Here is a 23470-nt window from a genome sequence, read left to right on the forward strand (position 1 = left end):
GCCCCTTTCCGAAAGTCCCCACACAGATCCCAGAGGCAGCGGGTCCATCCTTATTGCGCAGCGCGACTCGTGCATGTGCAGTAGGGAACTGGGAAATGAAGCCGAATGGCTCCACTTCCTGATTCCCATACCCAAGATGGCGGCGGCAGCACCAGAGAGAAGATCGAGATATCGGCTTCGGGTGCCGACATCGCGGGCGCGCTGGACAAGTAAGTGTCACTATTTTAAAAGTCAGCAGCTGCAGTATTTGTAGCTGCTGGCTTTAAAAAAATAAAAAAACGCGGACTCCCGCTTTAAATTTATAAATACCATACTGGTGACCCCACAATAAGGATAACACTTTTTTGTGGAAGGGAGTTTAACAAGAAATGTGGCCACTCATTAAAATTGGAAGTAAAGAGGTTTAACCCTAAACTACGTAGAGGGTTCTTTACTGTAAGAGCAACAAGGATGTGGAATTTGCTTCCACAGGCGATGGAATCAGCGGGGAACATCGATAGTTTCAAAAAACTATTAGATAAGCACATGAATGACCACAACATACAGGGATATACAACGTAATACTGACATATAATCACACACATAGTCTTCAACCTCACCTACTATGTAACTATGAGATAAAAAAGCAATCCTATTTATCAGTGTAAAGTGACTATATGCATTGGTATGTTCAGACAACATAAAGATTTAAGTTATAGCATTTTAAGGGAAGATAATTAAAATACAACTTTTCACTAGTTTTGAATACAGCAAGTGTTGCATTACCCAAGTCTAGGTATTTGGGCTCCAATGCAGGTGAAATCACTCCTGCCTTATTTTTTCAACCACAGCCCACAGCATCACACATCATCATGGTATTCTGCTGTGCATTGTGCATGTGCATTGGTGCACCATTCCAAGTGAACAGAAACACACATGCAGTACATAAGGGGCAAAGATACTGGTACCATGTGCATTAGAACAATGCCCTATATGTAAACAGTTCCTCTGCTGTACATTATTGGTAAAGTGCAGGGACCTTGTGGTGCCTAAAATAAATTGTGCAGGTCTTCAGATCAGTTTTTTTGGGCTTGGACTATATACAAGGCCTTGGTTTCTCTATTTAATATTCATGTTAAGATGACCCCCTTTGTTATGAAGCCCATAAAAATCTCTGGGGCAACCAATTAACTTCAGAAGTCACATAATTAGTGAAATGATGTCTACCTTTGTGAAATCTAAGTGTCACTTGATCGGTCATTACATATACACACCTTTTTGAAAGGCCCCAGAGGCTGCAACACCTAAGCAAGAGGCACCACTAACCAATCACTGCCATGAAGACCAAGGAACTCTCCAAACAAGTAATGGACAATCTTGTTGAGAAGTACAAGTCAGGGTTAGGTTCTAAAAAAAATATCAAAATCTTTGATGATCCCTAGGAGCACCATCAAATCTATCATAACCAAATGGAAAGAACATTGCACAACAGCAAACCTGTCAAGAGACAGCCGCAAACCAAAACTCACAGACCGGCAAGGAGGGAATTAATCAAAGAGGCAGCACAGAGACCTAAGGTAACCCTGGAGGAGCTGCAGAGTTCCACAGCAGAGACTGGAGTATCTGTACAAAGGACGACAATAAGCCGTACGCTCCATAGAGTTGGGCTTTATGGCAGAGTGGCCAAAAGAAGAAGAAAACCATTACTTTCAGCAAAAAACAAAGCAGCATGTTTTGAGTTTGCCAAAAGGCACGTGGAAGACTTGCAAAATGTATGGAGGAAGGTGCTCTGGTCTGAGGAGACTAAAATTTAACTTTTTGGCCATCAAAGAAAATGCAATGTCTGCCACAAACCCAACACATCACATCACCCAAAGAATACCACAGTGAAACATGGTGGTGGCAGCATCATGCTGTGGGGATTTTTTTCAGCAGTCGGGACTGGGAAACTAGTCAGAGTTGAGGAAAAGATGGATGGTGCTAAATACAGGGATATTGAGCAAAACCTGAACTACTCTGTGTGTGATTTGGAGCTAGGGCGGAGGTTCACCTTCCAGCAGGACAATGACCCCAAACACTCTGCTAAAGCAACACTTGAGTGGTTTAAGGGGAAACATGTAAATGTGTTGGAATGGCCTAGTCAAAGCCCGGACCTCAATCCAATAGAACAGCTGTGGTCAGACTTAAAGATTGCTGTTCACAAGCGCAAACCATCCAACTTGAAGGAGCTAGAGCAGTTTTGCAAATGAAGAAAGGGCAAAAATCCCAGTGGTAAGATGTGGCAAGCTCATAGAGACTTTTACAAAGCCACTTGGAGCTGTGATAGCCGCAAAAGGTGGCTCTAAAAAGTATTGCCTTTAGGGGGTGAATAGTTATGCACATTGACTTTTTCTGTTATTTGTTGTTTGCGTCACAATAAAAAAAAAAACTTCAAAGTTGCGGTTATGTTCTGTAAATTAAATGATCCATGTTAATTCCAGGTTGTGAGGCAACAAAACACGATAAATGCCAGGGGGGTGAATACTTTTGCAAAGTACTGTATATCCAAAATTAAAAAAAACACATAATAAACTATAATATAATAATAAACTAGTGAAACATACATATGCTATGCTATAAAAAATGTATTAGAGTTTGCATTCCAAAATAGAATTGAAATGGAAAAAGATACTACAGTACATTACATGAAAATAAGCATAGTCTTTATTTGTAAAAGCTCGGGAATTTCACTTGTAAGGAGTTACCTTGAGCAACAATTCCAGTTTATGTAGAGTGATACAAATTCATTCAGTTTACCGTTAAATAGTCCATAGAGACTGACGATTAAAGCTGAATGGTTGTATATGCTATGTAGGAGTTTATGCTTTGTAGGAACCTTTATAGCTCAGTAAAAGATAATTAAAAACAAGGCAATTGATAAAACACATGATCATTCACTACATGTGCCAATTTATAATATAATGCTGGTTACATGCGGTAAATGAGAAAGAGTAAATCATGCTTGTTAGATAGTTTAAAGCCCATCTCTTTGTTTTGTTACATTGTAACAGGAAGTGAGGGAAAATACCTAGGGGATCGCACTGAAACAAAGACATGAAACTTAAAGCGGACCTCTAGCCCCTCCCCCAACAAATATTTAAAGTCAGCAGCTACAAATACTGCAGCTGTTGACTTTTAATATTAGGACACTTACCTGTCCAGGGAGCCCGTGATGTTGGCACCCCATCTGATTCTCCCCATCTTCTCGGGTGCTGCCGCTGCCATTCCTTGTAAGGTAAGCGGTAAACTGGCAATGAAGCCTTGCGGCTTCACAGCCAGTTGCCGAACTTCGGTGGCAAGGTCTCCCGGAAGTGGGGACAGGTACTTTTCAAAACAAATGTGGCAGCGGAGGGGGGAGGAGGCAAACAAGCGGAGCTTACCCTTTTGGGTGGAGCTCTGCTTTAATCAAATTCTTGCCTAATCTAAAGGTGGCCATACATGTAACAATCTGATCAAATTATTTTTCACCAAATCAGACAATATGATTGAATCTATGAATTATAGAAAATACATAAACTGCATCATCTATTTTGTGCAAATCCGATTGCTTTCATTCAAATTATTCTAAAATGCTCTGGATGGAAGATCAGATCATAGGAAAGTAGATGTGATAGTCAAAATGTAAAATCATATATTCATTTCCAGATTGAATTTCAATTAATTCTAGCCTATTCCTATTAATCTTTACTTCCTTGAATTCTCTGACATGTATTTACTTTACCCTGTGGGCAGGCACTGCTGTATCACACATATCACAGAGCCTGCATTCTGAACTACAGAGGTGGTGAGAAGAGGAATTTCAGGAGGCGGAGTCAGTACAGGAATTACTGCTTGCAGGCAGCAAGGTGCCATGGGATATGTAGTCCCTAGACATTTAATGAAAGAGTAGAGGAGAATCTGCAAAGCATGCAGAGAAGTTGTGGAAAGAGTTGACCAGCAGACAGGCAGAACTCCCAACATGAAAGGATATTTTTAAAGTACGCTTATATTGGATTGTCAAATATATCTATTTTTTTGTATTGTTCTGTGATCGCTGCATACTTAGTACACAGCTGATCACAGATTGGGGTAAAGGGCCAATCACAGTGGCACTTTACCATGGGATCAGCTGTGTCCAATGACAGTTGTTCACGATGTAAACCAAGCCGGTTATCGGCACTTCTTTCCTCACGCTGACAGATTGAAGAGATGCGATATTTGGCTTGTGCAAAGGGACATGTACACTCATAATCAGTGCCCACCAGTGCTGCCAATCAGTACTCATAAGTGCATCCTCATCAGTGTCAGCCTATCATTGCTCATCAGTGCCACCTACCAGTGCACATCAGTGTTGCCTATCAGTTCTACCTATCAGTGCCCTTCAGTGCCGCCTATTACTGTCCATCAGTGCCGTCTATCAGTGCCACCTATCAGTGCAGACTCATGAGCGTCTCTTCTTTAGTGCTCACCAGTGCCACCTCATCAGTGTCCATCAGCGCAGACTATTGGTGTCCATCAGTGCAGCTTCATCAGTGAAGGAGAAAAAAATTCTGTTTGCATAATATTATAACAAACTACAAAACCCTATTTTTTCAAAATTTTTGGTATTTTTTTCATTTGTTTTAGCAAAAAAGAAAAAACCTGGTGGTGATCAAATACCACCGAAAGAAAGCTGCATTTGTGTGAAAAAATTGTAAAAATCTCATTTGGGTACAGTGTAGCATTACCGTGCAATTGTCATTTAAAGTGTGACAGTGCTAAAAGATGAAAATTGGCCTGGGCAGGAAGGGGGTAAAAGTACCCAGTAGGCAAGTGGTTAAACCCGAAGTTTAAGCATAAAATAATTTTGCTCCTATAGCTGCAGTCATATCACTTACCTATAATGAAGTATGTCCTATGCCTGTCAGATGACAGATACAAGAGCTGAGTGATTTAATAGCTCAGGGACTTCTGTGAGCTGCAGAGAGAAAAAAAATCCCAACAAGCATCCACTCCCCTCCCGCCTCTATGGAGAAAAGCCCAAGCATTGCATGTAGCATGATCTGTGCAAGGAGGAGAGTCTGATCAATGAAAAGATTCTCCCCTCATTCACAGACTGTGTAATCAATGCACTGACCTTTCTCAAAGGAGGAGGAGGGAGGAAGGGGCGGGTCCTCGTCGGGAACTTTTCTGCTGCAGCTCCCAGAAGACTCCCTCATCGCTGGAAGTTCAGCAGCGGGGAGAGTATCTGTCATCACTGTACAGATTTTTTTACAGGATCCTTTATTACAGATAGGAGATGTGACTACATCTATGGAACGTTATTATTATTTTTCGACAACACATTTGGTTTAAAGTGATTGTAAAGTCTATTTTTTTTTAAATAAAAATAACAAAACATGTTATACTTGCTCTGTTTCAGTGGATTTGCACAGAGCAGCCGCAATCCTCCTCTTCTTGGGTGCCTCTAGGGCACTCTTGGCCCCTCCTCCTTGTTGAGTGTCCCAACAGCAAGAAGATTGCTATGGAGATACCCGAGCTGAGTCACAGCTCCCTGTGTGCATTCAGATACAGAGCCGTGACCCAACCCCACCCCCTCTTTCTCCTGATTGGTTAGCCAAATTTGACAGCAGTGGGAGCCAATGGCATCGCTACTGTATCTCAGCCAATCAGGAGGGAGAGTCTCAGATGGCCAAAATACTCGTGAACTTTGCTGGACAAAGATGGGGGCGCCGGGTGCGGCTTCTGCACACAGAAGGCTTTTTATCTTAATGCATAGAGTGCATTAAGAGAAAAAACTTTCTGACTTTACAACCACTTTAACCACTTCAGGACCGCCGTATTGCCATTGTACGTCAACACAATGGCACAGGCAGGCACAATCACGTAGATGTACGTGTTTGCCTTCCAGCGGGTGGGGGGTCCGATCGGACCCCCTCCCGCTGGTTACGGCGGTCCGGTTCGCTCCAGGAGCGCTCCGTGATGAGGGGATGGCCGTTGGTTTTCGGCCACCCCCTCTGGATCGCACCTGGCCAATGAGAAGCTTCCTCCCACTGTGTATTGTTTACACAGGAAGGAGGAAGTGATGTCATTCTCCTCGGGGCGGTCTTTTTGACCGGACTACGAGGAGAAGACTAATAGTAAGTGTGCACCAACACTACACTGACATGTAGGTACACACAGGCACACAAACCCCCCCCCGATCCCCCCCCGATCGCCCCCCGATCCCCCCCGCCCCCCCTCCCCCCCCAGTCACAGTGTCACTGATTGCATTGATCATTTCTTTACTGATCAATGCATTCAGTGTCAGTTGTGACAGTAAAAACTGTCAGGACAGTTAGTGTTAGGTCCAGGGTAGCCCCCTATCACCCCCCAATAAAGATTTAACCCCCTGATTGCCCCTAGAGTTAACCCTTTCACCCCCTTTTGCCAGTGTCACTAAGCGATCATTTTTCTGATCGCTGCATGTGTCGCTAGGTAGCTAGTTATTTTTTTAGGTTCACCGCCAGGTTTTTATATCGCTAGGTACCCCGATATACTACCCAATAATGGTTTTAACCCCCTGATTGCCGCTAGTTAACCCTTTCACCCCCTTTTGCCAGTGTCACTAAGCGATCGTTTTTCTGATCGCTGCATTAGTGTCGCTACAGTCGCTAGGTAGCTAGTTATTTTTTTAGGTTCACCGCCAGGTTTTTATAGCGCTAGGTACCCCGATATACTACCCAATAATGGTTTTAACCCCCTGATTGCCGCTAGTTAACCCTTTCACCCCCTTTTGCCAGTGTCACTAAGCGATCATTTTTCTGATCGCTGCATGTGTCGCTAGGTAGCTAGTTATTTTTTTAGGTTCACCGCCAGGTTTTTATATCACTAGGTACCCCGATATACTACCCAATAATGGTTTTAACCCCCTGATTGCCGCTAGTTAACCCTTTCACCCCCTTTTGCCAGTGTCACTAAGCGATCGTTTTTCTGATCGCTGCATTAGTGTCGCTACAGTCGCTAGGTAGCTAGTTATTTTTTTAGGTTCACCGCCAGGTTTTTATAGCGCTAGGTACCCCCATATACTACCCAATAATGGTTTTAACCCCCTGATTTCCGCTAGTTAACCCTTTCACCCCCTTTTGCCAGTGTCACTAAGCGATAATTTTTCTGAACGCTGCATCAGTGTCGCTAGTGTCGCTAGGTAGCTAGTTATTTTTTTAGGTTCACCGCCAGGTTTTTATAGCGCTAGGTACCCCAATATACTACCCAATAATGGTTTTAACCCCCTGATTGCTGCTAGTTAACCCTTTCACCCCCTTTCACCAGCGATCACAGTATAAGTGTCACTGGTGACGCTGGTTAGCCAGTTAGTTATTTAGGTTCCCCGTCAGGTTTTTATATAGCGCCAGGGACCCCATATACTACCTAATAAAAATTTGAACCCCCTGATTGCCCCTAGTTAACCCTTTCACCACTGATCACCGTATAAGTGTTACGGGTGACTCTGGTTAGTTTGTTTTTTATAGCATCAGGGCACCCACCATTTATTACCCAATAAAGGTTTAACCCCCTGATCACCCGGCGGGTGATATCAATTAGGTTTTAGGGTCAGGGTCTGCGTCGCCCCAGGCAGCGCTAGGTTAGTGCCAGTACCGCTAACACCCACACGCAAAGCATACACCTCCCGTAGTGGTATAGAATCTGAACAGATCAATATCTGATCTGATCAGATCTATACTAGCGTCCCCAGCAGTTTAGGGTTCCAAAAAAACGCATTGTTAGCGGGATCAGCCCAAATACCTGCTAGCACCTGCGTTTTGCCCCTCTGCCCAGCCCACCCAAGTGCATTATCGATCGATCACTGTCACTTATAAAACACTAAACACATAACTGCAGCGATCGCAGAGTCAGGCCTGATCCCTGCCATCGCTAACAGGTTTTTTGGTAGCATTTTATATTCAAATCCGGAAGGCAGTGCTTGGTTTTCGGGGTCCCGTACGTGGCTAGGCTCCCAAAAAGTCCCCCACATGTGGTATCCCCGTACTCGGGAGAAGCAGCAGCATTTATTTTGGGGTGCAATTTGACTTCTGCCCATAGCATGTGTGAGCAATATATCATTTAGTGACAACTTTGTGCAAAAAAAAAAAAAGTTTGTAATATTCCCGCAACTTTTGGCAAAATATAAAATATTCCATGGACTCAACATGCCTCTCAGTAAATAGCTTGGGGTGTCTACTTTCCAAAATGGGGTCATTTGGGGGGGTTTTGTGCTATTTTGGCATTTTATGGCCTTCGAAACTGTGATAGGTAGTGAGGAGTTAAATCAAAAATTTGCACCCTTAGAAATCCTGAAGGTGGTGATTGGTTTTCGGTGGTGCCGTGCGCGACTAGACTCCCAAAAAGTCCCACACATGTGGTATCCCCATACTCAGGAGAAGCAGCAGAATGTATTTTGGGGTGTCATTTCACATATGCCCATAGCATGTGTGAGCAATATATCATTTAGTGACAACTTGATGCAACAAAAAAAAAGTTTGTAATATTCCCGCAACTTGTGGCAAAATATAAAATATTCCATGGACTCAACATGCCTCTCAGTAAATAGCTTGGGGTGTCTACTTCCCAAAATGGGGTCATTTTGGGGGGTTTTGTGCTATTTTGGCATTTTATGGCCTTCGAAACTGTGATAGGTAGTGAGGAGTTAAATCAAAAATTTGCACCCTTAGAAATCCTGAAGGTGGTGATTGGTTTTCGGGGTGCCGTGCGCGACTAGACTCCCAAAAAGTCCCACACGTGTGGTATCCCCATACTCGGGAGAAGTAGCGGAATATATTTTGGGGTGCAATTCCACATATAACCATGGCATGTGTGAGCAATATATCATTTAGTGACAACTTTTTGTAAAAAATTTTTTTTTTTTTTTTTGTCATTATTCAATCCCTTAGGACAAAAAAAATAAATATTCAATGGGCTCAACATACCCATCAGCAATTTCCTTGGGGTGTCTACTTTCCAAAATGGGGTCATTTGGGGGGGATTTGTACTGCCCTGCCATTTTAGCACCTCAAGAAATGAGATCGGCAGTCATAAATTAAAAGCTGTGTAAATTCCAGAAAATGTACTCTAGTTTGTAGACGCTATAACTTTTGCGCAAACCAAAAAATATACACTTATTGACATTTTTTTTACTAAAGACATGTGGCTGAATACATTTTGCCCTCAATGTATGACTAAAATTTAGTTTATTCGATTTTTCTTATAACAAAAAGAAGAAAATATCTTTTTTTAAAAAAATTTTCGCTCTTTTTCCATTTATATCGCAAAAAAAAAAAAATCGCAGAGGCAATCAAATACCATCAAAAGAAAGCTCTATTTGTGGGAAGAAAAGGACGCAAATTTCGTTTGGGTGCAATATTGCATGACCGCGCAATTACCAGTTAAAGCAGCGCAGTGCGAAATTTCAAAAAGACCTCTGGTCCTTAAGGTGTTTATTGGTCCGGAGCTGAAGTGGTTAATTCCAGGGGAGGTAAAAAAAAGATGTATTAATACTTTTCGAGGCACGAGTCTTCTTCTTCCAGAGTGTATTAGATCTAAAATATATTTATCACATCAACATCATCATCAAGTTATATTCATAAATCCAATTGTTTTCATGAATAGTACATGGATCTGTCGGTGGAGTAGAGAGGTCACAGATACATCTATGATTTATGAATTTGCCATTTTTGGTGATATTAATATAACCATTTGATGTGTTTATGTGATAAACTACTATCCCTGAGAATATTTAGGACTGAACAAACAGAAATACAAATGATTTTGCAGGCAAAACAACTCTTATACAGTATATGTAATTCATTTGAGTATTTAGCCGTTTCCCTTGCTTTCAGCTTTAAGCATTAGGCCTTAGCATGCATTTTAAATACATTTTAAAAAGTCTGTACAATTGATTTTATAAATATGTTTAACCTATGAGTACCTTGAAAGGCCCTTTATCCATTTTAGCTCTGGGAGGATTTACCCCCATAATGACCAGGCCATTTTTTGCGATATGACAATGTGCCGCTTTTTAACTGACAATTGCGCTGGTGTGCAACGTTATACCCAAGCAAAATGTATGTTTTTTTGTTTCCCATAAATAGAGATTTCTTTTGGGGGTTTTTGATCACCTCTGCTGTTTTTCTTTTTTGCGCTATAAAAAAAATAGAGCGTCCATTTTGAAAAAAAAAACAATAATGTTTACTTTCTGCTATAATACATATCCCCCAAAAATATATAAAAAAATGTATTTATCAGTTTAGGTCAATATGTATTCTGCTACATATTTTTTGTAAAAAAAAATATTGCAATAAGAGCATATTGATTGGTTTGTGCAAACACTATAGCGTCTATAAATTATGAGAGGTTTATGGACTTTTATTTTTTTTCATTGTTTTTACTGTTAATGAGGGCATTCTGTAATTTTTTTTCGGGACTGCGACATTGCGGTGGACAAATCTGACCACAAGTGACACTTTTTTGGGGACTGGTGACATTATTACAGTGATCAGTGCTAAAAAAAATGCACTGATCAATGTATAAATGACACTGGCAGGGAAGGGGTTAACACTTGGGGCGATCAAGGGGTTAACTGTGTTCCCTGGGTGTGTCCTAACTGTGTGGGGGATGGGCTTACTGGGACAACATAGAGATTGCTGTTCCTGATCACTAGGAACAGCCAATCTCAGTGCTGTCTCCTATAGAACGGAGACTTGCCTTGTTTACGTCCCCATTTTGCCTCTCTTTACCGCGATCGCAGGTGGCCGGCAGACATTGAGTCTGCCACACTCATGGGCGAGCTCACGCGGCGGGTGCACGCCCACTGTATCTAATGCACAGACCGACGTACAGGTATGTCGGTTGGCGCAGCCAGGCCGCCCTGCCACAGCATGTGGGCGGTCCAGAAGTGGTTAACCAGCATAAGAGATTGGGTTGTAGTTGAGCTCTAAAGGTTTTAATTTGTCCTTCAGCTTTAGCCAACACCCTTCTGAATGCTCTGTTTAAATATACACTATATTACCAAAAGTATTGGGATGCTTGCCTTTACACTTACATAAACTTTAATGGCACCCCAGTCTTAGGGTTCAATATTGATTTGGCCCATCCTTTGCACCTATAACAGCTTCCACTCTTCTGGGAAGGCTGTCCACAAGGTATAGGAGTGTGTCTATAGGAATGTTTGACCATTCTTCCAAAAGCACATTTGTGAGGTCAGGCTCTGATGTTGAACGAGATCTTTAAGAGGAAAGGGACCGTGGCATATGTTGAAATTACTTAAATTAGCCATGCACTAATCAAAATTTAGCTGGGGGCCAGCAGAATTTAAATTCATGTGTAGCCGACCCTGCTCAACAGAAGTTTAATTGAAGAGACACGCTTAAAAACTGTCTGTGACCACCTTAAGCCAAGATAATATCTTAACCTAAAGATTACTCAAGCCTCATAAGTGTATTGTAAAGCTTGAGACTTGCCTTGAAATAAAGGCAAAGAGCTTACCAATTTATAACTAGCCAGGGAGGTGCACATGTAAGGAGCTAACCACTACAGATGTAAAATAGAGGGTCTCCAGCACTCATAGCTTGCCAGCCAGAAAAAATGGACAGAGCAAAATATAAGTAATTGGTGTATAGCAGGCCATAGACCTAAGGATGGGCACAAACATTGCAATCTGATTGCACATTTGCCTCTTTAGATTTACCAACAACTATGTATTTTAACAACCTACCCAACTGGATGTAATTTGAATTAAATGTTTAAGTAGGTTCTTGCACTTCATAGAGTGGGATTAACATTAACATTTCTATCAAGTTTCTGTTTCTGTCTTTATGTGCTATTTGATAGGTATGTATACTATTTATTTATCATATTATTTATTTATTTATAGTATTTATTTCTAAAAATTGACAAATTATAATGAGTGGAGTAATATTTTAGAGAGTTCTGAGAGTTGTGGCCTTCTGGCAACATGAAAGGTAGTTGATCATCCATCTTTGGTTTTATTATTTCCTGTCCAGTTGCGCCCATAAATACCTATTTAACAAATTACTCCCCACTAAGTAAAACTATAATTTGCATTGTGAAAAATCTGAAATGTGTAAAACTGTATGTGTACAATATAGACAAAAATCATAAAAACTCAAGAATGAAAAAGATTACTCTAAGCAGAATGTTTTTTTAAAGGAAGAAAGCACCGCATAATTACTTTAGGGCTTCCTATTGAAGATACCCCTAGCTCTTTTGGTCCCTAATTAATCAGGAAATATGGCTTATAACTATGATAGAGAGGCAGCTTGTCCTATTGAGGAGAGCAGTCATCCAACCCAGCTATTGGTGTGCTGGGTGCACTGGGGGAATGGTCTACTCTAAAAACCCTCACTAGGTCTACAGGGCATGCTTCAATGAAGTAGGGTTTCTTGCAGACTTTGTGCACTGCTGGAAGAAAGGAATCTTGAGATTGAATTCAACTTATAATATTATTCTGATCATATTGTTAACCCTTTACATTATTTATAAAAACCTACCTGTTATGCACATAGAATATATTTTATAACAAAAATTGCTTTTGACATCTACATGACTCCTAGGATCTTACATTGTTCCAGCTGTGATTCATCACCTGATATTTTTTGCAAAAGGTACCCTTCCTCATTTATATGTGCTAACTCATATAATGTGCACTCTGTAGTAATTGCAAAGTTCTAAATTATTGAAGAAAGGTGCATGTTTTTCTTAATGTGTTGTTTTATGCTAGTGAAGAGGAAGAAAATACAGTGTTTCTGAATTCCATACTGTATAATGTTAAATTATTAAGATATGTTAATAATTGATAACAGTATAACAATATCACAAAGGACTACGTAGATTTGTTTCTCTCTTTTCCACATCCTTGAAAAATAAACAAATGTAGAGGTTGCTATGCAGAAAAGTTTTAGAACATTTTATAGTAAAACAATACAAGTGTACCCTGCAGTTAAATACTAGGACCGGAAAATTAATGGTTGTAAAACATGCAGTGTCAGAATATATTTATTTAAAGCATAATATACAACACCAATACCAATAATATCTGTGTGAATTATGTAGGCACAAAATAAAAAATAACACATTTTAGTATGAGAAAAACAAAACAGTGTCTATGATTTGTAATAAAAAGGTGTGAACTTATACAAATAAATATATAACCTGGTTATGGGCATATCTTTGGTACTTATTAAGCCCCATACACACTATCAGATTATCTGCTGAGTTTTTCCTTCAGATTTACCAAAACCATGTAGTAGAAGGGCCTGCCTGATTGCATACACATTGAAACTCCTAAGGTTTGTCCTCATATTATATGGTTTTGGTAAATTTGAAGGAAAAACTCTCAGATAATCTGATAGTGTGTATGGGGCTTTAGAAGTAATTGCAATTGTAATTTAGGGATTTAGGAATAAGGCGTGGGTGCTCTTCAGTTAGATGATCGGCAGTCAATTATCTGGTGAGGAAGCCATGGGTGCTATTCATATAACAGGTGAATGGTGTGCATTGGTATGGGGTAGCCCACTGGTCATTAATCGGTGAAGGGAGGTGTAATCAGTTGGAGAAGGGTAATCATACAAAATGGGTGCTTGGAGTTTATAGGCAGCAAAAGTCATCTCTCCAGTGGTGTGGAATTGGGGCTGCTTATCAGTCTGGTGGGGAAAAAGACATGATCATCACTTCAGGGCAGGAAGGATAGATTCTCAGGGTGAGAGACAGGCACTGATCGTGATACATACCAGCACATGGAGGGAGAAAGAATCATCTTATAGAGGGAGTTTGTTTGATGCTTAACTAATTATTGACCATGCATGTTGTGTGTTCTATAGCAGTGTTTCTGCCAGCACGTATGTCTGAAAGAGGAACTAAGCCCACCAATTTTACCAAAACAGTTGTATTCAATGCATGTCTTGAATGATAATTGTTACAGTTACTAGTGTGCTTATGTTAGCTCTCAACTGAACTGTCAAGCCATCAAATAGCTGGTGTCAAAGTTGGTCACATGTGTCGCAACTGTAGATCAAGCAAAGGTTAAGATGGCAGCTACCTTGGCTGTAAAGGATAGGAGGGTTTAGTTCCACTTTAACTGCAGGCTGCATAAACACTTTTACAAAACAAACAGCCTTATGGCCAGTGTAGCTATGACTGAATCACGTGTTCTGTGTTAACTTGGCATCCCCTCCCTTTTTAAGAATGGATTCCTTGCTATGTTTGGGCAGAGAAGGTCGTTGGCACCACTTCTTGAATATTTATCCACAAGCTATAGTTCCTTAGTTACTTTTTCAATGCATCTCTGAATTCTGAACTTCATATAGTATACTATAGTCAATATTACTGTAGTAATTTTGGGTTAGAAATGTGTTATTTTGTTGTACTTCTAAAATGTATTTTTCTTTTATTTACAGACAAACAAAGCGGTAGCCAAAGGAGACTTTCATCAAGCAAGTTCCAGCTCCCGACGAGCACTCTTCTTAGCAGTATTATCCATCACTATAGGAACAGGAATATATGTTGGAGTGGCTGTAGCTCTCATAGCCTATCTTTCCAAAAATAATCATTTATGAACCAGTCAAAGCATATCTATGAACCAATTTACGCAAGGCCTAAATGATGAAAAGGCACAAGACTGGACTAGGAAAGTTAATACTGTCAAGACATGGAATATTTTAGGATTGGTCTACTGTGGGAATGATTTTAAACAGTCTTGAATTGGAGTTTCCCTGGATGTACCCTCTGTTTGGATGTATCTTCTGTTTTTATCAGGAGTTTCTTTGTTCTTTATTCATTCGTCTTGCAATCATGCTAAGCATTGAAACAATTAAAAAATTGCCAAGACTTTTTTTTTTACTTATGAAATGTCAAAAGGCAACCATTAAAGTGTAAATTCACCTCTTGGCTGTAACTGCAAGTATGACTTTATGACACACAACTCATGCATTTCAGTGTAAACCAGCATTTCTGCCTTGTGATCTTAGAATAACAGCAATATATAAATAGTGGACTTCATGATTTATTCTCATAGGCTGACGAAATCAATTATTATCTGGCCTGGCGCTAGTTACTGTATGAAGCAACCTTTCATTCAGTAAATCAGCATGATGTATTCTGGCCTTTTTTACTTAATCTCAACTGTATAAGTTCCTTTGACATTGACTGTTAAGTGGGCTGAATTGAAATGATACTGAGCATGTTCGGAAACAAAAAAATGTCATTGCTATGTTATCAGATATCTATTTTGAAAAGAAATAATAGGCATGGACTTTCAGTTTTTTTTCAACAGAAATTCTATGTATTTGACAATTTCCAAAAATAGTTATTTTTTTTATTCACATATACATATGAACTAAAAAAAGTATTGGCAGTTGTGCACCTAAGGGCCCTTTAACACAGGCTGTTCAATCAGGTCTGCCTGTCGGTGTTTTAGGTGGACCTTATCGGACCATCCATTCACCTCTATGGAGCAACAGATGTCAGCGGTGACATGCCTGCTGACACCTGCTGCTATCTGATCTGATCCTGTCTGCCAAATCTAGATGGATGGTGGTCCTATTTTCCATCCATCTGGTGGATCGTATAGGATCGGATGAAAACAAACAGGTGGTCGGTTTTAATATAATTTCCCCATAGAGGAGAGTGAAACTCACTGTGCAAGCAGAGTCCGCCAAACGGAGGCCCCCATGTAAAAGGGGCCAAACAGAAATAAATTGCTACACAGTCTGTCCAAAATACAATGTATAATACAAGAGCAAAATTGAGACACCTCATTGTGGTATAAGAAACCTATTTCCAGGCACATTGTATTTTGAAGAGTAGTTGTCTAATAAGCCATTATCATCTACACAACTGTTTAGGTCATCCTATGCTTGGAATTTGGTTGCAAGGAGGAGGTTATGGGTTTTACTAACTGTTCTGATATTCCTATTGTAAATTAAAAATAACAAAGATATTTTTGTCTCCTCACTCCAAATCGTTAATTTTCAGGAAAAAATATGCATTTATTTTGTATGTTTTTAATTATATTTTTAAGGTCATTTTAGAGTTGCCACATTCTGACAGAAGAAGGCAGGAGAGCATTGGTCACAAACTGACAACGGGTTCATAGTAAGGAAAAACAAATATGTGCCCTGTGAATAACTGGTATCAGAAGGAGTGTCCATTACACAGAAATAAGCTACTTTTTTGTTACAGTCATGATTTTGTTAAATTGTTATTATAGGCCCTCTTATAAATTTCCACGCTCTCAAGATGTGACATACGAATTAGCATGTTCAGGGCTCCAAAGTACACAGCCAGCTTTCTAGTGGTGGTCCACACCAGGTAATTGCTTAAGACTCCTATTTTCTGAACCCTGTTTCCCCTTCCATCCCAGGAAGAAGTGATCCAAGTGTTTGCTGCCACTTTTCGCCCCTTACATTTGCTTCTCTGTCTCAATTCTGGACAAAGTTCATGGCATGGCTACACCGTTGCAAAATACAGATATCAGATCATCTCCCACTGACAACTATTGATAAAGTGTGCATTGTGTAGCTTTTGTCAGCTGTCTACCAGTAAAGGGTTCACAAAGAAGTTGAGGTTACACAAAGGGAGTACTGCTATGCTGAACATTAAGGGATGTTCTGATATCTGCAGACCAAAGTTGAATTTATCACTTCTATGGCTCTTGCAGAAGAATGCAGGTAGTGGAGCAGAGATGAGTGGAGGGGATAGCTTGCACGTATCTGGCACTCTGCAGTCTAGGAAAGGGATTTTAAGACAAAGGGTTCCTGGAACACTGCTGATATAACACCCCAACAGTATGCAAGTTTACAGAACATCACAGTTGAAAGTGAATATCTCAGGATAAATAAAATATATGGAAACAATAATTATACCTTTTTGCAAAGTTTTGGCTCTGAAGCTATGCTTGTGTCACTACTTAGTGAAGTTCTGATATGCAGCAAGCATGCATCAAAGGTATCGAGGTACCTGATGCATATTTTGAATAAAGTCATTGACTTCAATGACTTGCCAAGTAGTGATGAAAAGACGAGTATGATAACTATGAGCTGCCATAAATAGCAATTCCCATATTCCCATACTGTTTCCTTTTAAAATGCACACACTAATGATGAAGACTGAAAAATACGTAATAATAAGTACATTTGTTGGTTGAGTTTGCAAATAATGTTTTGATCTATTGGCTATATGACTTTTGTGTTTAGATGTATGCTTGATCTGTATTGAATCTGCTTCTGCAGACATGGATTAAGACATGAGGTAAGGCAACCTAGGTTCCTCAGGTTAGCCGATGCCCAAGAGCAATCCTCTCACACATTTTGTTTTTTGCAGGAAAATATAAAGGAGGTAAGTATTGAAATTTGATTTGGTATCAGCTTTAATCACCCATACAGCAAAATGCAGACTGTGAGAGGATATGGTAGGACTGGGAGCCAATCTGATGTGTTGCCTATATCTGTAATAACAAGGAGCATGCAGGTAGGAGTGGAGGGATGACTTTAACAAACGTCTGCTGCACTTCTCTGGAGAGGTCACCCCTGTATAGCTTATTTCAGTATAAAAATAAATCATTCCCTGATCATTTGTTTAGGTTCTGATAACTTTCTAAAGAATATTTAAATTATTTTAGCAAATTGCATTGGGGATTATTGCCTTTTTCTGTTGTGAATACATTTATTTTATTCTTGCCATCTATCTGCATCTATTTAGAGTTTTAAAAATATATCAACAAAAATTAAAGGAAACCTATGCTCTTTGAAATATTCAAGCTGCTATTACCGAGCTCTGTTTGAAAATTCTGGATGCCTAGTAGTCATGCTGGTCTAGAATCTTCAGTAATTTGTGAGTCACTGACTTGGGACATGTGTACATCTGTGGTTATTACTTCACCCTGACTTAAACGTCATTTTGGGGCCAGTGACTTAGAAAGTACTGAAATGGGAGAGAGCTATGCAACTATCAATTTCTTAGCAAATTAACAATAGTATGTGTATTTCTGTTACCTACATATTTTCTCAGTTCAGGTTTCCTTTAAACTTTTTTTTTTTTTTTTTGCAGCTGATGCCCCTAATTAGACTTCAAACTCTGTGCAAGCTTCTGATAACAGGCATGAGCCAGTCAGATCAGCAAGGAATTTGATTCCTAGGGGCATTGTGGATACAATATACAGATTGAACTCATGTTTCCATATTACAAGAAATTATCTGCTTAGTGGCATCAGACTGAAATAGAAAAGTAATGTTTTAAAAATATTTAAATGCAAAATAGTGTAATAATTCTACATATATTGTTTTGAGTGAACATGGAAATTTCCTTTAAGGTGTTGTTATAGCCATTTATCATTCAAAAACAAAGGATGCGACAAACTGATCTATATAGTCTGATAAAGGAACATATTATGCCATTTTTTTGTACAAAGGCAAGAGCTTCAATATCGTAGACATACTACCATTGGTAACACAACTGTAAGTAAGTTATAGCAGTAGTGCTGGGATTTGACTATAGCGGGGCACTTGATTTTCTCATGAAACATGGCAACATGGCACTGAGTCTTTTTTCAAAGCTGCTCACCACTAATATTGAAAAGTCAGATAGGGAAGCCACTTTAATTTTGGTTCAGAGCCCCATTCCCTCCATAATTAGCCTTGCAAAGGTTGGAGAGTCCCTGTCCCAAATTAATTAAATAGGAGTTCCCAAACTGGAAACCCCCTTTTTATACGTTTTGTTAAGGCGATGGCCACTTGCGCTATCAAGCTTGTTTAATTACCAGGCAAGTACAGTGAAGAAACGTCAAACATTTTTTTTTCTACATAAAATATTCAACAAAGATGTGCTTGATATAGGCATTTGTAAAGAATGAAACTAAATGTGTAAATATAGAACTAGAAATGGTTTCATTTAATATACCATATTTTCTGTTCTCTAAAACTTTTCATGTGCCAAACTTAAAATTTAGTAGACCAATGTATCTCTACTTTTCTAAACATGTCATTTTTACTTTAGGTACAATTTTTTTCCAGTTTCAAGGTAATGTGTATCATTGTAATGCAAAATTGATATGATTCCTACTTCAGCTGTTTCACCAAATTCAATGAACCCATGTAATATACTCTTGATTTATTATGAGGTGTCTGTTACCGGATACCAAGCATCTGTATTTATTGTACATTAGTGTATGTTATGTGTTGTAATAAAGACAATGTTTTGTTTGTTCTTTATTTTTTATTTAATGATCTCAAATTTGCATTCTTGATTATAAACTATATATACATACAGTATATGGCTATCTGGTTCTTAAAATTTTTCAAAATAAAAAAATAAAGCTTGGCTCCTGCATTAGAAGATACTAAATACTAACCTCTCTGGCTCATAGCTGGAGTTTGAACTCCACTGTCTTCAAGCAATACAACCTTTGGCACAGTCTTTAGCATTCAATACTTTCTGTAGTGTTGACTGCATCCTAAGCCACAACGTTGTAGGTCCTCCCACCTGCCCCTAGGTCATTTATTGCTGAGGACCCTGAAAAGACCAGATGGTTGGCATGATGATGGTCTGTGTGTAAAGGATAAGTGAAGATTCCTACTTCCATTTCCTGCATCTTTCTGTCTATTCAGCTTTAGGTTCAGACACTTTACTGTACTGGAGGCAGACACTGTGGGCCTGTGTCACATACCTGACTGTGGAGCACGAGATGATGAGAGTGGACTCTTGTGCAATTCCTGTCTAAGCACCCCTGGTGGTGGAGATTGGGACTGTTATGCCAGTGGAAGGGCGGCAGGTGTCAGGAAGCTGTAGTAGTGAGCTGAAGTTTGGAGATGCAGGTGTCCATACAGTGGTGGTAAGGAGTCTGGTCACAAGCTTTGTTCAGCATCAGCCAGGCAGAGAGGTGCAGAGTCGGAATCAGGTTTGAGGTCAGAAACAGGCAGAAGTCGGTAATGTGCTGGCAGCGGGGTACCAAACCAGGAAGCGGAGACGTAGTCAGAAATCCAAGCTGAGGTCAGTAACACTAGTGAGCAGCAGACATAACAGGCAGGGGTGATCCAAGAGAGGTGTCAGACGAGCTGGGTCAGGAACAAGGTTAGCAGACTTTCTGGAATCAGGAACACAGGAACCAGAGCTGAAGACAATCCAGCACTGAGGCCAGGCAGATTTTTTGTTTAAATTGGTTGCTGGGCACCAGAAGCTGTGGATGCGTGCACATGCCTACATGTAGGTGCTTACACATATGCACCAATGTGCATTCTAGTACTTGCTCATCTTGAGCTTCTATGCTCAAGACTCTGTACATGCACGTAAGAATGAGCACCTGCTGTACAGGAATGGCATGGGAATGAGCACCTGCTGCACGAGATCCCTGACCGCCTGATTTACTTAAAGTGGAAATAAAGTCTATAATCAAAAACCTAGTAACAGACAGCCTTTTAATGTAGAAGAGACAAATGCCTGCTCAGAGTCTTTTGTAGAGTGTACAGCCATGCCCAAAAGTTTCAATAATGACAAAAATATTCATTTTCACAAAGTCCGCTGCCTCAGTCTTTATGATGCCAATTTGCATATACTCCAGAATGTTATGAAGAGTGATCAGATGAATTGCAATAATTGCAAATTCTCTTTGCCATAAAAAAATTTACTCAATCACCTAAAAAAAAATTCCACTGCATCTGTGAAGAAGGCTCCAGGGTGCCCAGGAAAGTCCAGCAAGCACTAGAACTGTCTCCTAAAGTTGATTCAGCTGCATCTGCACGCACAGTGAGGCATAGACTTAGGCAAAAACCTTGTCCAGAGAAGAAAAGATGCGCTCTACTATCAGTCCTGTGTAATGCCAACAGTAAAGCATCCTGAGACCATTCATGTGTGGAATTGTTTCTCAGTCAAGTGAGTGGGTTCACTCACAATTTTGCCTAAGAACACAGCCATGAATAAAGAATGGTTCAAAAACATCCTCTGATGCCGCATACACACGACCGGACTTTCCGACAGAAAAGGTCCGACAGTCTTCCCGACTGTCTTTCGACATAGTTACAATGGACATCCGAACGAACGGACTTGCCCACACACGAACGGATTAAAGTACTTTGGAATGTCTGTTCATTTTAAATGTGACGGGACTAGAAAAGGAAGTTCAATAGCCAGTAGCCAATAGCTGCCCTTGCGTCGTATTTGGTTTGTCGGACCAGCATACAGACGAACGGTTTTCTCGATAGGAATTGAGTCCATCGGACAGATTTGAAACATGTTCTATTTCTAGGTCCGTCTAAATTTTTAAAGAAAAATGATCAGACTATCCCACACACGATCAGACTATCCGACAGAATTATTCTGTCGGACCTATTCTGCCGGAAAGTCCAGTCATGTGTACGTGGCATCAGAGCAACTTCTCCCAACCATCCAAGAACAGTTTGGTGACAAACAATGCCTTTTCCAGAATGATGGAGCACCTTGCCATAAGGCAAAAGTGATAACTTAGTGGCTTGGGGAACAAAAAAACATCAACATTTTGGTTCCATGGCCAGAAAAGTCCCCAGACCTTAATCCCCATTGACAACTGTGGTCAATCCTCAAGAGGCGGGTGAATGAAAAAACCCCGCAAATTCTGGAAAACTCCAAGAATTGATTATGCAAGAAGAATGGTCTGCCATCAGTCAGGATGTGGCCCAGAAGTTGATTGACAGCATATTAGGGTGAATTGCAGAGGTCTTGAAAAAGAAGGGTCAACACTGCAAATATTGACTCTTTGCAAAGCGGACCGACACCCTCAAGTGGAAGTTCCGCTCATCGGTACCCTCCCCCCCTCCGGTGCTACAATTGGCGCCTTTCAGGGGGGAGGGGGGTGCAGATACCTGTATAATCCAGGTATCTGCACCCATTTCCGGGAATAGCTAGCCGCAGCTAGCCTCAGGTGCCCTGCCCCCCATTGTGTTCTGGGAAACACACAGTTCCCAGGACACAATGGGGACAAGTGAAGACACGCAGCGCGACTCGCGCATGCGCAGTAGGGAACCGGGCAGTGAAGCCACAACACTTCACTTCCCGATTCCCTGAGAGAGGATGGCGGCGGGGGCAGCCAAGAGACGAGCGATTACTCGTCATCTGCTGCCGACATCGCTGGACCCTGGGACAGGTAGGTGTCCATTTATTAAAAGTCAGCAGCTGCAGTATTTGTAGCTGCTGACTTTTAATATTTTTTTTTCAGGTGGCACTCCTCTTTAATGTAATTGTAAATAAAAGCCTTTGACGCTTATGAAATGCTTGTAATTATATTTCAGTATACCATAGTAACATCTGACTAAAAGAACTAAAAACACTGAAGCAGCAGACTTTATGAAAATTAATATTTGTGTCATTCTCAAAACTTTTGGCCAGGGCTGTACACTGAGCTGCACATGTGCTGCCTTTAGTTTGTTGTCACCATTTTTTACTGTGCTGTGAAATGATGCTTTTACTTTTATTAATTTTCTGTTAATGAAGACCTTCAGGGATCATTATTTATATTCTAAACTTACAATTAAAAAAACAGCAACCAGCAACCATCTCTGTTTAAAAGAATTCTGTTTCCAGTAGCCACATGACAAGCCACAGTCACTGAGATGCAGAAAATTCCAAAAAGGTTTCAATCAGGTGTGGCTTCCCTTCTTCCTTTGTAGGCAGATCCGAGTAAAACAAAAATATATAAAACTCTGAATTCTTTACTTCCTGACAAACACAAAATTCCCATTACTTAGTTACATGGTTAGTCAGGTTTGGCCCAAGTATATGAATGGGAACCTTGGATTGTGGGCTCCTTGAGGGTAGGGACCAATGTGAGCATGCAATGTACAGGAATAGGGACAAGTGTAGACACTCACTCAGGTTGAACTGGATGGACTGGTGTCTTTATTCAACCTAACTAACTATGAAACTATGAAACTAGGTTGAAAAAAAGACACAAGTCCATCCAGTTCAACCACAAAAAAAAATGTTTTAATAAAAAATAATATCATACAATCCCATATACCCAGTATATAACCAAAGTTGATCCAGAGGAAGGCAAAAATCCCCAGCAGAGCATGATCCAATTTGCTAAAGCAGGGGGAAAAATTCCTTCCTGATCCCTCGAGAGGCAATCAGATTTTCCCCGGATCAACTTTACCTATAAATGTTAGTACCCAGTTATATTATGTACACTTAGGAAATAATTCAGGCCTTTCTTAACCCCCCTAGCGGTAATCCCGAGTCTGGCTCGGGGTAGGAATATACTGATAGGAGCGGTAACCCCCGAGCCAGACTCGGGATGGCTTCGCTCGATGCAGGGGAGGACACAGGGAGAGTTACTCACCTTGTCCCCTGGATCCAGCGATGTCCGCCGCGCTGTGTGATCGAGCTGTCCTCCGCTCGATTCACAGTGCCAAATGCCGCCGAGCTCCGTTCCCTGCGGCGTTACGGCGCACGGGAGCGGAGAACGGCGGCAAATTCA

At 40.5% G+C, this 23470-nt stretch overlaps 1 protein-coding gene across 1 annotated transcript in view; it reads left to right on the plus strand.

The window, feature by feature from the left end:
* The window catches only part of SYNDIG1 (synapse differentiation inducing 1), a 548904-nt gene extending 529674 nt beyond the window's left edge, over positions 1 to 19230 (plus strand). Inside the window, exon 4 of the mRNA XM_077486217.1 lies at positions 14427 to 19230. Within this exon, the coding sequence (XP_077342343.1) occupies positions 14427 to 14585 (159 nt within the window). The 3' untranslated portion in view covers positions 14586 to 19230. The remainder of the gene's footprint in view (positions 1 to 14426) is intronic.
* Positions 19231 to 23470: the final 4240 nt, after the last annotated feature.

Source organism: Lithobates pipiens, unplaced genomic scaffold (assembly GCF_037356315.1).
Source record: "Lithobates pipiens isolate NorthernLeopardFrog02 unplaced genomic scaffold, aLitPip1_a1.2 Scaffold_18, whole genome shotgun sequence".
Lineage (NCBI taxonomy): Eukaryota > Metazoa > Chordata > Amphibia > Anura > Ranidae > Lithobates > Lithobates pipiens.